The 13,228-nt window shown below is 37.5% G+C and overlaps 1 protein-coding gene across 1 annotated transcript in view; it reads right to left on the reverse strand.

Moving 5' to 3' along the window:
- Positions 1-5,778: 5,778 nt before the first annotated feature.
- Positions 5,779-13,228, reverse strand: part of ILDR1 (immunoglobulin like domain containing receptor 1) — a 48,076-nt gene continuing 40,626 nt past the window's right edge. Inside the window, exon 8 of the mRNA XM_031961285.1 lies at positions 5,779-6,376. Coding sequence (XP_031817145.1) covers positions 6,335-6,376 — 42 coding nt within the window. The 3' untranslated portion in view covers positions 5,779-6,334. The remainder of the gene's footprint in view (positions 6,377-13,228) is intronic.

A 13,228-nucleotide genomic window follows, 5' to 3' on the forward strand; every position in this document is an offset into this window, starting at 1 on the left:
TAACTTCCTGGGCCTCAATCTCTGCATCTGGAAAATGGAAGGGTTAAATTAAACGGCTTCAGGGTTCAGGTTTCTTCTTGCTCGTGATAGATGACACTATAGTTACTGCGATCTACATTTCCTTGGCTACAGCAACAAGAGCATACTTCAGGCTAACGGCTAATCTTTGTGGTTTACAAAATGCTGTATGTGCCAGCCATGACTAGCCTACAGGCCTCCTTTATCTTAGGGTGCTAGAATGCTCTCATTTATAGGTGTGAAAACTGAGGTCTCAAAAGTAACTGACTTTTTCATGCCCCATCAACTATACTCATTTAACAACAGAACTAGTGGTAATTAATAGCTGGGCCTCCTGGCTTCTGTTCTGTGGGGCTTTCTGTTGTGTCATCATTAAGCAAATTTTATATTGTAGTCTACTAATGAAAAAGGACTTCAGTTGTGTCTGACTCTGTGACTCTACTAAGGATACTGGAGTGGTTGGTCATTTCCTTCTTCAACTCATTTTACAGATGAAGAAACTGAGGCAAGTAGTTAAATGACTTGTCTAGGGTCATACCGCTAGCGTCTGAAGCCAATTTTGAACTCAAGAGAATGAGTCTTCCTCATTCCAAGCCTGGCATTCTATCCATTTTAACACCCACCTGTTTAGGTAATTAGTCAAGGGATTGTAAAGTCTTCATGTTGAACAAAAGATTGTCGTTAAGACTTGAAGGAGGCCAGGAGGCAGAGATGAAGAATGAGAGAATTCCAGGAAGAGGGACAGATGGGGAAAATGTCCACAGTTGAGAAATGGGAGTGTCTTATTCAAGGAGCAGAAAGAAATCCAGGGTCATTGAAGAGTATGTGGGAGGTGTGGGGTGAAGAGGGGTAAAAAGACTGGAAAGGTTGGGCTTGGGGGCAGTGTGCTACACTACTTCATAGACTTAGAATGCCAAACATAGGCTTTTGTCTTTGATTATAGAAGTGATAGGGAGTCACTCATAGGGAGGTTGTTGAGTAGAGGGAATGACATGGTTGGACCTGGGTTCTAAAAAAATCAATTTAAAGGCTAAATGGAGGATGAATTGGAATGAGGAGAAATTTGTGGCAGGCAGACAAACCTGAAGGCTGTGAGATGAAGGCCTGCTCCAGGTGTTGGCAACGGAGAAGAAAGAATATTTGACATGTTGCAAAGGTGACATTGATGGGTCTTGGCGGGATGTAGTGGTATAGAGGTGGTGAGAAATAGTGAGTTGTTGAGGATGATACCTAGATCTCAAGGCTTGAAGGTTGATAGTACCCTGGACAATATGGAAGTTTGGAAGAGTGAAAAATTTAAGGAGAAAGATGAGTTCAGTTTTGGACATGTTGAATTTAAGATGTCTACAGGACATCCAGTTACACAATAACAGCAAGGTTGTACAATGATCAACTATGAAAGACTTGGTTCTTCTCAGTAGTTCAGTAATCCAAGGCCATCCCCAAAAACTTTGGATAGAAAACGCCATCTGCATCAAAAAAAGAACTATGGAGACTGAATGTAAATCAACACAAGTTATATTCACTTTTTTTTTCTGTTTTTTTTTTCCCCCGTGGTTTTTTCCCTTTTGTTCTTTTCCAAAATGATTCATAAAGACATGTATTTAAAAAGTTAATATACATGAAAAATAAAACAATAAAAAAAATTTTCTTCGAGTAACACAACAAATTATGTCTGTGGTCACATCAGCCTCTAAGTTCCTTTTAGTTCCCAACCTGGTGACCTCCTGAGTGACTGAAAACAAGATCAAAACTTTCATGAGGTCGGGTTTTGATTAGCACCAATGTGAAGAAATGGTCATGTGGGGCTGGTGCATGGGGACAAATATCCTGCTAAATTAGTTTATCCTAATCAACTAGATTTCATCCTTGAAGATCACAAGATTTAATACTAACAGAGGCTTCAGAGATCTTTTAATCTTTTTATAGATGGGAAAACTGAACCCCAGGAAGCTAAAGTGTCTGTCACACAGACCATTAGTTGCAAATCAGGGAAAAGAACTGGAATCTTGGACTTTTTCATCACATCATGCTTCCCCTCACACTGCTCAATTGGGGTTTAACCTACACCCTTAAAATTAAAAGTCTCAGACCCTATTGTCAAAGGCACTTAAGTACTTTAAGCTTCTCAGCATTTCTCCCCGAGTCTTCCCACAGTTATATCACTGCCAATAAGATTTGGTTGGGATGCATCTGTCGAAGAATACTTGTTCTGATTTATTTTATTTATTAGTGATGTATTTTGTTGCTCATGAGGCACAAGTGATGTTATTAGTGATGTTTTTAGTTCCACATGAGGCATAAGTACCCAATGAATGAATGAAAGGAAAAGCATTTATTAAACCCTTACTATGTGTCAGGGATTGTGCTAAGTACTAGAGCTAAATTAGAACAAAACCAAACCAAACCTTATTTTCATAGGGAATGATATCACAGAGAATGTAGGGAGTTGGAGGAATTGCATGCAGTGAGGCAGGCAAATGGTGAGATAGTTTTAATAGTTGGCTAAATTATGAAACTAAAGCATGGGCTGATATTTAGGGCTGAATAGATTAGTTTGCATATACTCAGTCATAGTTCATTTGGGTTGGGTCCTAAGGAGAGAACTTCATAGACAAGTCAGTTTCTCCAAAGATTTAGAATATGGGTGCAGAAAGATCTGGATGTGGAGAGCTAGTTCTGAGATCTGATGTGGAGGGTGGTAGTTCAAGGATGGAAGAATCAGAAATGTAAGGCGGATGGGAGATGGTCTGGGTTGGAAGTACAAATGGAGTAATATATAAGGGTCCAAATAAGATGATTTAACGATGATAATAGTTTGCTAGAAATGCTAAGTAATCAGTATGTTATACTAATTTATATGCCAAATTTTTACATTGGTGTTAATTTAAACAGAAATAAATGTAAATGACATAAAATTGTGACCTCTCAAAATACCTTATAGCTTAAAAAGAATTTAATAAAAGGATAGACAAATGGTAACACTTGAAGCTCATTGGGTAGGTAGGGTTTGGGAGTTCTAATCTTGGAGCTGCAGATTTGAATCCCACCATAGTTGTTATTTATCCTTCATTCTCAGAGCATCAATGACCTAAACAAGATGTCTTGACTTGCTCAAGAATTGGATTTTAACTGAAGCAGAACCATACAGTCATCAGCCTCACTCTGCTCCAAAATAGTTTAAAAAACAATATGGTATGATGGAAGAGTCCTGGATGTGGGTTCTACTCTTTGGATTGCCATTAATAAGGTGTGATTTCAAACTAAGTATTTCACCAATTTACAGTTTTCTCATGTATAAAATGAGAGGGTTGAAATAATCTCTAAAGACTCTTCCTATGATCTTCTGGATAAAATCACTTTCTGATAAGAATCACGTGGTCAGACAGAACTAAACAAATGGCTTATTACAGGGTTATTTTAAATTTTTTTATTCTTTAAACAAAATGAAAAGAGAGAAGCACTCTCACCATATAAACTAGTCATCAAATGAGAAGGAAGTGATGAAAGAACAGGAAAAAAACCAACTAAATAATTCTTGGTCCATGGAAAAGACCAACAAAATGGCACAGTAGATAGAGTTAGGATGACCCAAATTCAAATCTGGCTTCCACACTTGCTAGTTATGTTACTCCAGGGACAAATCACTTAATCTCTCTAAATTTTCCCAAGTGTGAATTGGGGATAATCTTAGCATTTATCTCCCAAGGACTGTTGTGGTGATCAAATGAGATTATTTGTAAAGTACTTACTTAACTGTCATTTGTTCTCTATGCTAGAAATCTATCATGATATCAGGAAGGTGATGCCAGCACATGCAAGTGAATTAGATTTACATGATGGAGGGCTGTGCAAGGTCACCTGCCTCACTTTCTCTCCCCACTCCCCTTCAGTTATTTGGGTCCAGTGGCAAGAAAGAGATCAAGATGCCTAGAATTGGCCAGTGCCCAACACAAAATTCTAGGTCCTTAATAAAAGCTTGCTTTTTCCCTTCCTTCCCCTGGGTATGCTTATGACATTATCACTTTCTGAATATTAGGCCAAAATTTTAGAGGTAATCTGGGATAGTAAATAGATTAGTAAAATGCAAAACAAAGTCCTGCTTCTGATACATGTTGACTACATGACCCCAAGCAAGTCACTTCACCTGTGTCTCAGGCACCTCCCCATAACTTTCTCAAGTTACAGATTTTAATTTGCATTGAAAGGGAATTTTTGCCGTCTCCCCATAAAGAACAAACCACATTTTCTTCTTGTTTTTCTACATGCATTTTTTCTTTGTTTTCCTATTTTTTCCTACTACTTTTTAAATGAGTTGTTTTTAACTCCAAATTAATTAGAAACAATGTAGTAAAAAAAAAAAAAAATGGGGATTAGAGTAGATGACTTCTGAAGTCCCTTATAATTCTGATTCTAAGTGATCTGCAATATCTCTAAATGTGAGATCACATAGTAGTGAGGTGGTTCAGAGAACAGAGCACCAGACAGAGTTAATTAGTTCATTTTCTGGTCTTAGTCACTTATCTACATTAATTTCACCATCAATAAAATGGGGATAATAGCACTTATCTTGCAGGGCTGTAGTGACCCAGGTGCATAGAAGGTGCTTAATTAATGCTTATTTCCTTCTTCCCTTCCTGTGACAGTTCCAATTACCTTCAAGCCTAGTGTAGAAGAAAGAATTCTTATTGGATGAGGAATCAAAAGATCTCTTTTCTAGCCCCAGCTTAGACATGTATTAGCTGTTTAATCCTGAATGACATTTCACCTTTATGGGTGTTCTGCATAATCCCTCTTCCCTTTTCCCTCTACACCTGCTCTCTTGGGACCTCATCAGCTCCCAAAAGTTTAATGATCATCCAGAAATTACCATATCTAAACATCCAAGACTTAATCCCAAATTTCCCATTGGACATTTCCAATAGTGTTCTGTAGGCACTTTGAACTCAATACATCTCTAAATTTAAAATAAAATTCATTATCTATCTCCCACCCCATTCTTCTCCCAACCTTCCTTATTCCAGTCAGGAACATCAACCTCCTAATCACCCAAGTTTACAATCGTGGTTATCATCTTTATTCACTTTTTGACTCCCCATATCACCTAACAAATCTTATCATTTCTAACCCCACAACATCTCTTGCAGATATTTCTTCCTTTCTCCAGTTATCCCCTCTTGCCTGGACTATTTGATTTCCCTGAATTGTCTCTCTTTCCATCCAAACCATCCTCCATACAGCTGCCAAGATATTTTCCCTAAAATATGTTTGACATTTAAAGCTCTTCACTACCTTGGGCCCTTCCTACACTTTAATCCCCTTCTCTTCAGTTCAGTAATACTAGCCTACTGCCACATATAAGCTACTCCATCTCCCATCATCATGCCTTTGCACTGAACAGTATGAAGTTGGTCTAGAATGCACTGTCTCCTTCTCTTTGATTCTTGGAACCTCCTGATTTCTTTTAGATCTCAGGGATCACCTACTACAGGAAGTCTTTACTGTTTCCTCCAGCTACTAGTACATCCCTTCCCCAATGACCTTAAATTCATTTTGCATATATTACCCATATATTCAAATACTACACATACGAATATTGTATCTTTGAAGAGAATTAAGCCCCTGGAAAGCAGAGACTTTTCACTTTTGTTCCTCTGTCTTCATATTTAGCATGTACCTGGTACATAGCAAGAATTTAATAAATGTTTGCTGATTAAGACAGTCACATACAGATACAAAGAAGCCAAAACAAAGCCAAACCACCATCACAGCCTTTTATTTTCCCTTGGGCAGCACCTTTAAATTGATCCGATCCTAAAATAGAATGAGCTGAGTTGTGAGGCTATAAATCTAAGGATGAAACAGTCGGAGACTAAGTTTAAGAAAACATCCCTTAGAACTGCTTTATACACAGAGGCACCCAGACCATTTCATCTCTCTTGTTCCTCTTGAGTGTTCAACTGCTTCATCAAGACTCCCGAGTTCTGAGACGTGTAACTGAGTTGAAGACTCATGAAACTGAGTTGTTGGTCAGACCTATATCCTCATTAATACCTATCTTTGTATCTATACTGCCTAGCATTGTGCTTGTAAAGCATAGCAGGTGCTTAATAAATGCTTGTTGATTGGTACCCAGGAGACACTTAATTGCTTATTGAATGAATGAAAAGAGAAGCTAAAGGTCAAATATAGTAGTTTCACGCCATCATGTCACTTCAGCTTGGTTCCTAAGGTCCAATCCAGAAACATGAATTCAGAATCGCCAGGGCTTCCGAGTCAGAAAATTAATTGTCATTTATCAAGGAAATCCCAGGTATTAAATGATGACACTCCTTCCACTATGGGAGCTTTCTCTCTCCTAAAAAGAGAGAGGGATACAAAAAAGAATTAATCACAGTGAGGGCAATATTCAATTTAACCCCAATGAATTAACATTGTATTAAGTACCTAACAGACAAGACAGGAAATGTGCGCACGCGCGCGCACACACACACACACACACTCTCTCTCTCCCTTTCACTGTTCACTTACTCTCACTCTAACTGCCACTCTCCTTTGTACCAAACATTTAACATTATGACTTATATACAGCAGGTGCTCATTGTTTGTTTTCTCATATAAATTATAATTATTTCTTGAGATAGACAATAACCAGCCCTTTCAGAATCATAATAATACATATAGCAGATGATTACTAGAAACTAGAATTTACATGTATTTTACAAAAAAACAGAAAACAAAAAACTGGAGCATCAATGCATGGTTCACAATTAGGGTATATGAATGCTTTAGATCAGTGGTATCCAAAAATCTGGACAGCACACTAAAAAACAAGAACATCACCTTGCTGACAAAGTTTCATATAGTCAAAACTATGGTTTTTCTAGTAGGAACTTATAGCTGGGAGAGTTGGACTATAAAGAAAACAATGTCACAGAATCAACCCTTTAGAATTATGGTTCTGGAGAAGACCTTTCAGAGTCTCTTGAACAGCAAGGAGATCAAATCAGTTAATGCTTAAGGAAATTAATGCTGACTATTCATTGGGAGATCAAATGCTAAAGTTTAAATACTGGTTACTTAATTAAAAAAAGAACTCAATGGAAAAGACCCTGATATTGGGACAGATCTGAGTCTTGATTTTTCTTTCTTTTTTTGTTCAACACACAGTCCTTAGTTGAGGCATCATGTCTTGTACCATAAAGAAAAAAGGGAACCAGGAGAACATTGTAGACAGCAACAATAAGATTATGTGACCATCAACTGGGATAGACTTGACTCTTCATCAATGAGAGAATTCGAGCCAGTTCCAATACACTTGTGATGGAGAAAGTCATCTGCATTCAGAGAGAGGATTGTGGGGACTGAATGTGGATTGCAACATAGTATTTTCACCTTTTTTGTTGTTGCTTGCTTGGTAGTTTTTTTTTTTTTCCCCTTTCTCATTTTTCTCCCCTTTTTGATCTGGCTTTTCTTGTGCAGCGTGATAAATGTGGAAATAGATTTTAAACAGAGATTTCTTGCTATCTAAGGAAGGAGGGTTGGGAGAAGGGAGAGAGAAAAATTTGGGACACAAGATTGAATGTTGAAAACTATCTTTGCATGTATTTTAAAAATTAACAAATTTTTTTAAAAAAGGAAAAAGGGGAAGTTAGCAGGCCACAGAATTTTATTTAGGGCTATACAAGTTCTAACTTGCCCAAGAAGTCAACGTTCTTAGAAAACATTGTTATATGTCTCAAATCTAAGAAACTCAGGGATTGGACTAAAAAAGTCTAGAAAAGAGATAGAAATCTTGAGGTTAGTGGAGGGGATGAAATCACCCTTGTCTTCTACCACTAGGTTACGTATGATTTATTTTTCAAAACTGCCCAAATACGATAGCTAAGTGCAAGATTAAGACTGCCAAGAAAGAAAGCAAATTCTCCTGGTGATTCCCATGCAAAAGTGGCTAAGACAAGCTGGACCTTTCAACATTAGAACTGTAAGTTACTACTGGATTTATTTCTAAGAGAACATCAGAGATGTAGGTATAAAAAGTATTTAAATATACTTGGTTTCTATTTGTTTTATTAATTTACTATTGGTTTGAATTATTTCACAAATGGCTATTCGTAAGTCATTCTGTAATGATTTTAATAAGAATTTGTTAAAAAATTCTAGAGATAAATTTAAGACATACTTCTTTGAATTTCTTACCAATACCAGGCTATGAATATGAAAGGATAGTGGGGGCAAGTTGTTTTCTAGTCTTTAGGGTAATTATTCTGGTGGTATTTTAAGAAAGATAAACTTTTGAGTAGGTGGATTACAGTAGGCAACATCTACTTGTCTTCAATTGAAGGTGGTTGTGACTAGGCAAGTTTCTGTGAAAAATATCTAGAGATTTTGATAAAAAGTGTGACATGTTGGCCTATAAAGCTAATGCTTATAATGGGGCAATTGGGTGACAGAGTGCTAGACCTGGAGTCAGAAAGATTTCTCTTTCTGACTTCAAATTGGGTCCCAGACTAGCTAGGTAAGTCATTTCACTCTTTACCTCAGTTTCCTTATCTGTAACACGAGCTGGAAATGGAAATGGCAAACCATATCAGTATCTGTGCCAAGAAAACTTCAAAAGAATTCCTGAAAATTTTGACACATCTGAACAAAAATGCTAATGTAATCTTTTAGTTTTGGTTCTGGACTATACTAAGAAACCATTTTATTATTTTCAGTCTTGGAGAGCTACCTTGTCACTGAGAAGGTAAATGAGAAGGTAAGACTTGTCCAGAATCGCATAGGTAATATATCTTGGAGACTGGTCTCCAATTCTGGTCTTTTTAATTCAAAGCCAACTCACTGTGTCATATTGCTTCAAAGTGCAATCTTCGGCCATATCAATAGCAGAGTGTCCTGAAGAAGTCAAATAATCAGCCCTTTTTCTTCTGCTTTGATCCAAATACATCTGGAGTAGGGCTTCTTAAACTTTCTACCCGGGACCACTTTTTGCCTGAAAAATTTTTATACGACCCCAGATATGTGAAAGAGATATGCAAATCATTTACTGAAGAGAAATCATAATTTTGTGACACCCCCTCTCCCATTCAGTTATGAGATCACATATGAGGTTGTGAACCAATTTAAGAAACTGGGATCTACCGGAGAAAGCTATGGAGACTGAATGGGATCAAAGCAGCCTATTTTCACCTTTTTTTCTTCTCATGGTTTTTCCCTTTTATTCTTTCCTTTTTCCAACATGACTAATATGGAAATATGTTAAAAATGATTAGACATGTAACCTATATCAAAATTGGGGAGGGGTGAGGTAAGAGAGGGAGAGGAGAAATGAAACTTGGAACTTAAAGTCTTGCAAAAATGAATGTTGAAAATGATCTTAACATGTAATTGGAAAATTAAATACTATTAAAATGAAAAAAAAAGGAGCAGGGATCTAGAGTACCATATGCAGTTCTGGTATTCACATCTTAGAAAAGGTGGAAGACTATATCTAAGGGGTCTGGTGAGGATGGCAAGGGGTCTAAACGCTGTGCCATATTTGGACTGATTGAGGGAATGCATATTATTTAGTGGGAACTGAAATGTTCCCCGAGCCTGGTATGAGACAGGAAGTAAAAGGATTGACATGATGATGGCTATATTCAAGCAGTCAGAGAATCATAAATTTAGAACCAGAAGTAACCTCATAGAGTCCAACCCCTTTATTTTATGGATGAGGAAAATGAGGTTGAGTGAGAAATGACTTGCTAAAGGTGATAGTTTGTTGTGTATAAGGAGTATTAGACTCATTCTTCTTGGATCCCAAAGAAAGAACTAAGAACAGTGGGTAGAAGTTTCAGAGATATAGATTTTGATTTGATATAAAAAAGGATTGAGTTACCTTGGGAAGATGTTCCAGTGATGTTGTGTTGTAATGTAATGTAAATAATGCTTTAAGGAGATAGCTATTTAGATCTAACTGGTACTAAAAGGTCTAGTGGATTTTTTTCTCCCACCATGGGGAAAATTTAAGTTACAAGTTATTGAAGGTTATTGCCACCTAGTGGCAAATTATGAAACCAACTTCATAAATCTTAAACTGGGCAGTGAAAGTCACGACACCAGCTAGTGTGAAAAGTATTTCTCTCTTGTATTTAATAACTAGTTATTGTGTTAAAGTCAAGGTTTTCCCCCTTTTCTACTTTTTCATCCAGAAACCAACCAATGTGGGAAATGTCTCTTAGAGATTTACCCAGGCCAAGATCTAATCAAATAGTAAAAGAATTTCTAATTTTGGGCTAATGGGTATGTTTCTGCTCATTGTGTTTGCTCAGACAGGTCCTGGGAAAATGTTGATTTTCCTTATTATCAAGACAGGTGATATGGATATTATGTCACTTATACCAAGATTTCAGTGACCTAAGTCACAAGCCCCAAGATAGCCCATCTCCCCTTTGATTAGCCAATCAGAAGTGAGTGGGCACCCCTTGGAAACAGGTTTTCTTTGAAAGACACACAAACTATGACCCTCACCACCATTAGAGGTCTCTGGTCTAAGACAGACAGCCAAATGACCATCCTTTTACTAACAATCTTTTTTTTTTTTTTTTTAACTAACAAGTTACTAATTTACTAACAATTATTAATAAAATGATTGCTGTCTCTCAAATCTTTTTAACTATCACACTAGGTAAAATGACATTATTATATCATATTAACTGGTAACGAGGTGATTCAGGCCAGTTCTGATGGTCTTGTGATACAAAGAGCTATCTGTACACAGAGAGAGGACTATGGGGACTGAGTGTGGATCACAACATATATTTTCACTTTTTGTGGTTGTTTGCTTGCAGTTTTTGTTTTCTCTCATTTTTTCCTTTTTGATCTGATTTTTTTTGTGTAGCATGATTTTAGAAATATGTATAGAAGAATTGTAGGTGTTTAACATATATTGGATTACTTGCTGTGTAGGGAAGGGAGTATGGGGAAGGGAGGGAGGAAAAAAAATTGGGACAAGAGGTTTTGCAAGGGTGAATGTTGAAGACTATCTATACATGTGTTTTGAAAATAAAAAATTTATAAAAAACAAAAACAATGAGGGCCGTAGTAGGTGAAACTAGACTTGGATTCTGATTAAATTCTTTCATTAATTTTACTTGGCCTCATTCTCCATCTACAAGATGAGAGAGTTGGGCTAGTAAATCCCAAGATGACTTTTTGGTTCTATCAGCCTATGATTCTACAAGAAATCCAGTCCAACAAAAACCCAAGGGTTAGGCCCCACCATGTCCTCTTTGTCTGCCGTATTGAAGCAGCTAAGTGGTGTGGTGGATACCGGGCTGGGGTCCCAAGTTAGGAAGACTTGAGTTCAAATCCAGTTTCAAACACTTAGTAGCTTTGTCATCCTGGGCAAAATCACCTAACATGTTTTAATTGCATTGCCTGAAAAATGGGGATGATGACGCCTACATTGCTGAAATGGTCAAAGACAAAAATATTTGTAACATTCTTAGCATAATGCCTGCACATAGTAAGAGCTTTATTAATATTTATTTCCTATGCATGGCTTCTTGGCCCTTTCACCCATTCTACTATACCTTCTAAGGAAGCCCATGTTAGAATAAAAATAGCTACATCAGAGATGTAGATTTTGATTTGCTATAAAAGAGGATTGAGCTACCTTAGGAAGATATGAGATCTTCCAATGATGTTGTGTTGTAATGTAACGTAAATAATGCTTTAAGAGATAGCCATGTTAGAATAAAAATAGCTAAGTAGTTCCCTGGTGGTGGCCTGTGGCTTGGCACAAATGGGATGATTGCCAGGTAGAGAGCAGCCTGCAATCCCACGGAGCATTCCTGATCTGAATCCCTAAAGGTCTTCAGTAGTCCTTACCTGGCCTAATCACTATAAGACATATATTAGGTTCAGGCCAGTAGTACAATTCTAGGACACTTTGAGACTAGTTCCATTACCCACAATGCTCCTCATCTGGGAATTTTGAGAGATTTCTGGAATATTCAAACTATCATGTTTCCACTTTCCCTCAGAGAAACCCTTACCACCACTTTACCCCCTAAGTGTTTTTCTATAACATCTGTCAGTCAAAAAGTGAGTCATCCTTTCTACCCACCACTCCACAAAGAGACAGAAGCGAGCCCCTCAAAGCCACTTGAGGCCAGACCCAAAGATCTGAGGTCGCCTTACATCCTAAGGACATAGATCGGACTTTCCTTTCAAGATAGAAGTAGGTAGAAACTCTTATAGGGATTATCCAGCAGCCCTCCACAGACCATTCTGAACTCAGCATCATGGGGAAAAGTGGCTCTTGAAGAGGTTCCCTAAGTTCCATAGCAACACACACCACTGGCTTTCTTGTCATTCTTCCCCAAGCAGACATGACCTTTTTCTATTTTCTGAACAATTGGGTAGGGAGTAGAGAGCTTATGTTCTACAAATTGTTAACACCACCTTCTAAGGGCAGAGGGATTTCCTCAGCTGTAAAATGAGGAAGTTATAGGAGATGATTTCTCAGGTTTCTTCCAGTGCAGGGCCTCATAACCTCAAGAGTTTAGGAACCATGATTAGTGAGCCAGAATCAGAAAGTAGCTCTGATAGTGCTTTGAAATTAGTCTCTGTCATTTGAATAGTGTTTTGTGTATATTATTTCATTTGAGGTAAGCATCACCATAATTCATTTGCCCCTTCTTACATAGGAGCAACTGATATTCATATGGTCATCTTAACGCCAAGAATTGTGCTTTCTCTACAATCTGCTAGGGACATTGCCCTTTCTAAAATTAGGCCCCTCAAAATCACCTTCTAAGAGAGTTTCTGTCAGAGGCATTTATTAAACACTTCCTTTGAATATAGTATGGCAAATGTTTTCCACTACTCTAAGCTCTTTGAGGATGGGTATTACAATTCCACTTTTGTTTTTGTAGCTCTACTGCTCAGCAGCAGGGTTTGAGATCAACCTCTTCTACTGGTTAGCTAGGTGAGCCATAACCTCTTAAGTTCAATCTTCTCACCTGCAAAATGGAAATTATATCCCCTATCCCATTGAATTAATTTTGAGGAAAATGCTTGTGTCTTTAAAACAACATAAATGTGAATCAGTATTAGACACTCTTTCCAGAAATCAGATCCTCCTCCTAATCTGATCTGCCACATTTTCAGTGGAGAGAGGGTTTGTAAAGATGATGTAGATATTCAGGAAAAAAAAGTGCTT

This window comes from Sarcophilus harrisii, chromosome 3, assembly GCF_902635505.1.
Source record: "Sarcophilus harrisii chromosome 3, mSarHar1.11, whole genome shotgun sequence".
Classification (NCBI taxonomy): Eukaryota; Metazoa; Chordata; class Mammalia; order Dasyuromorphia; family Dasyuridae; genus Sarcophilus; species Sarcophilus harrisii.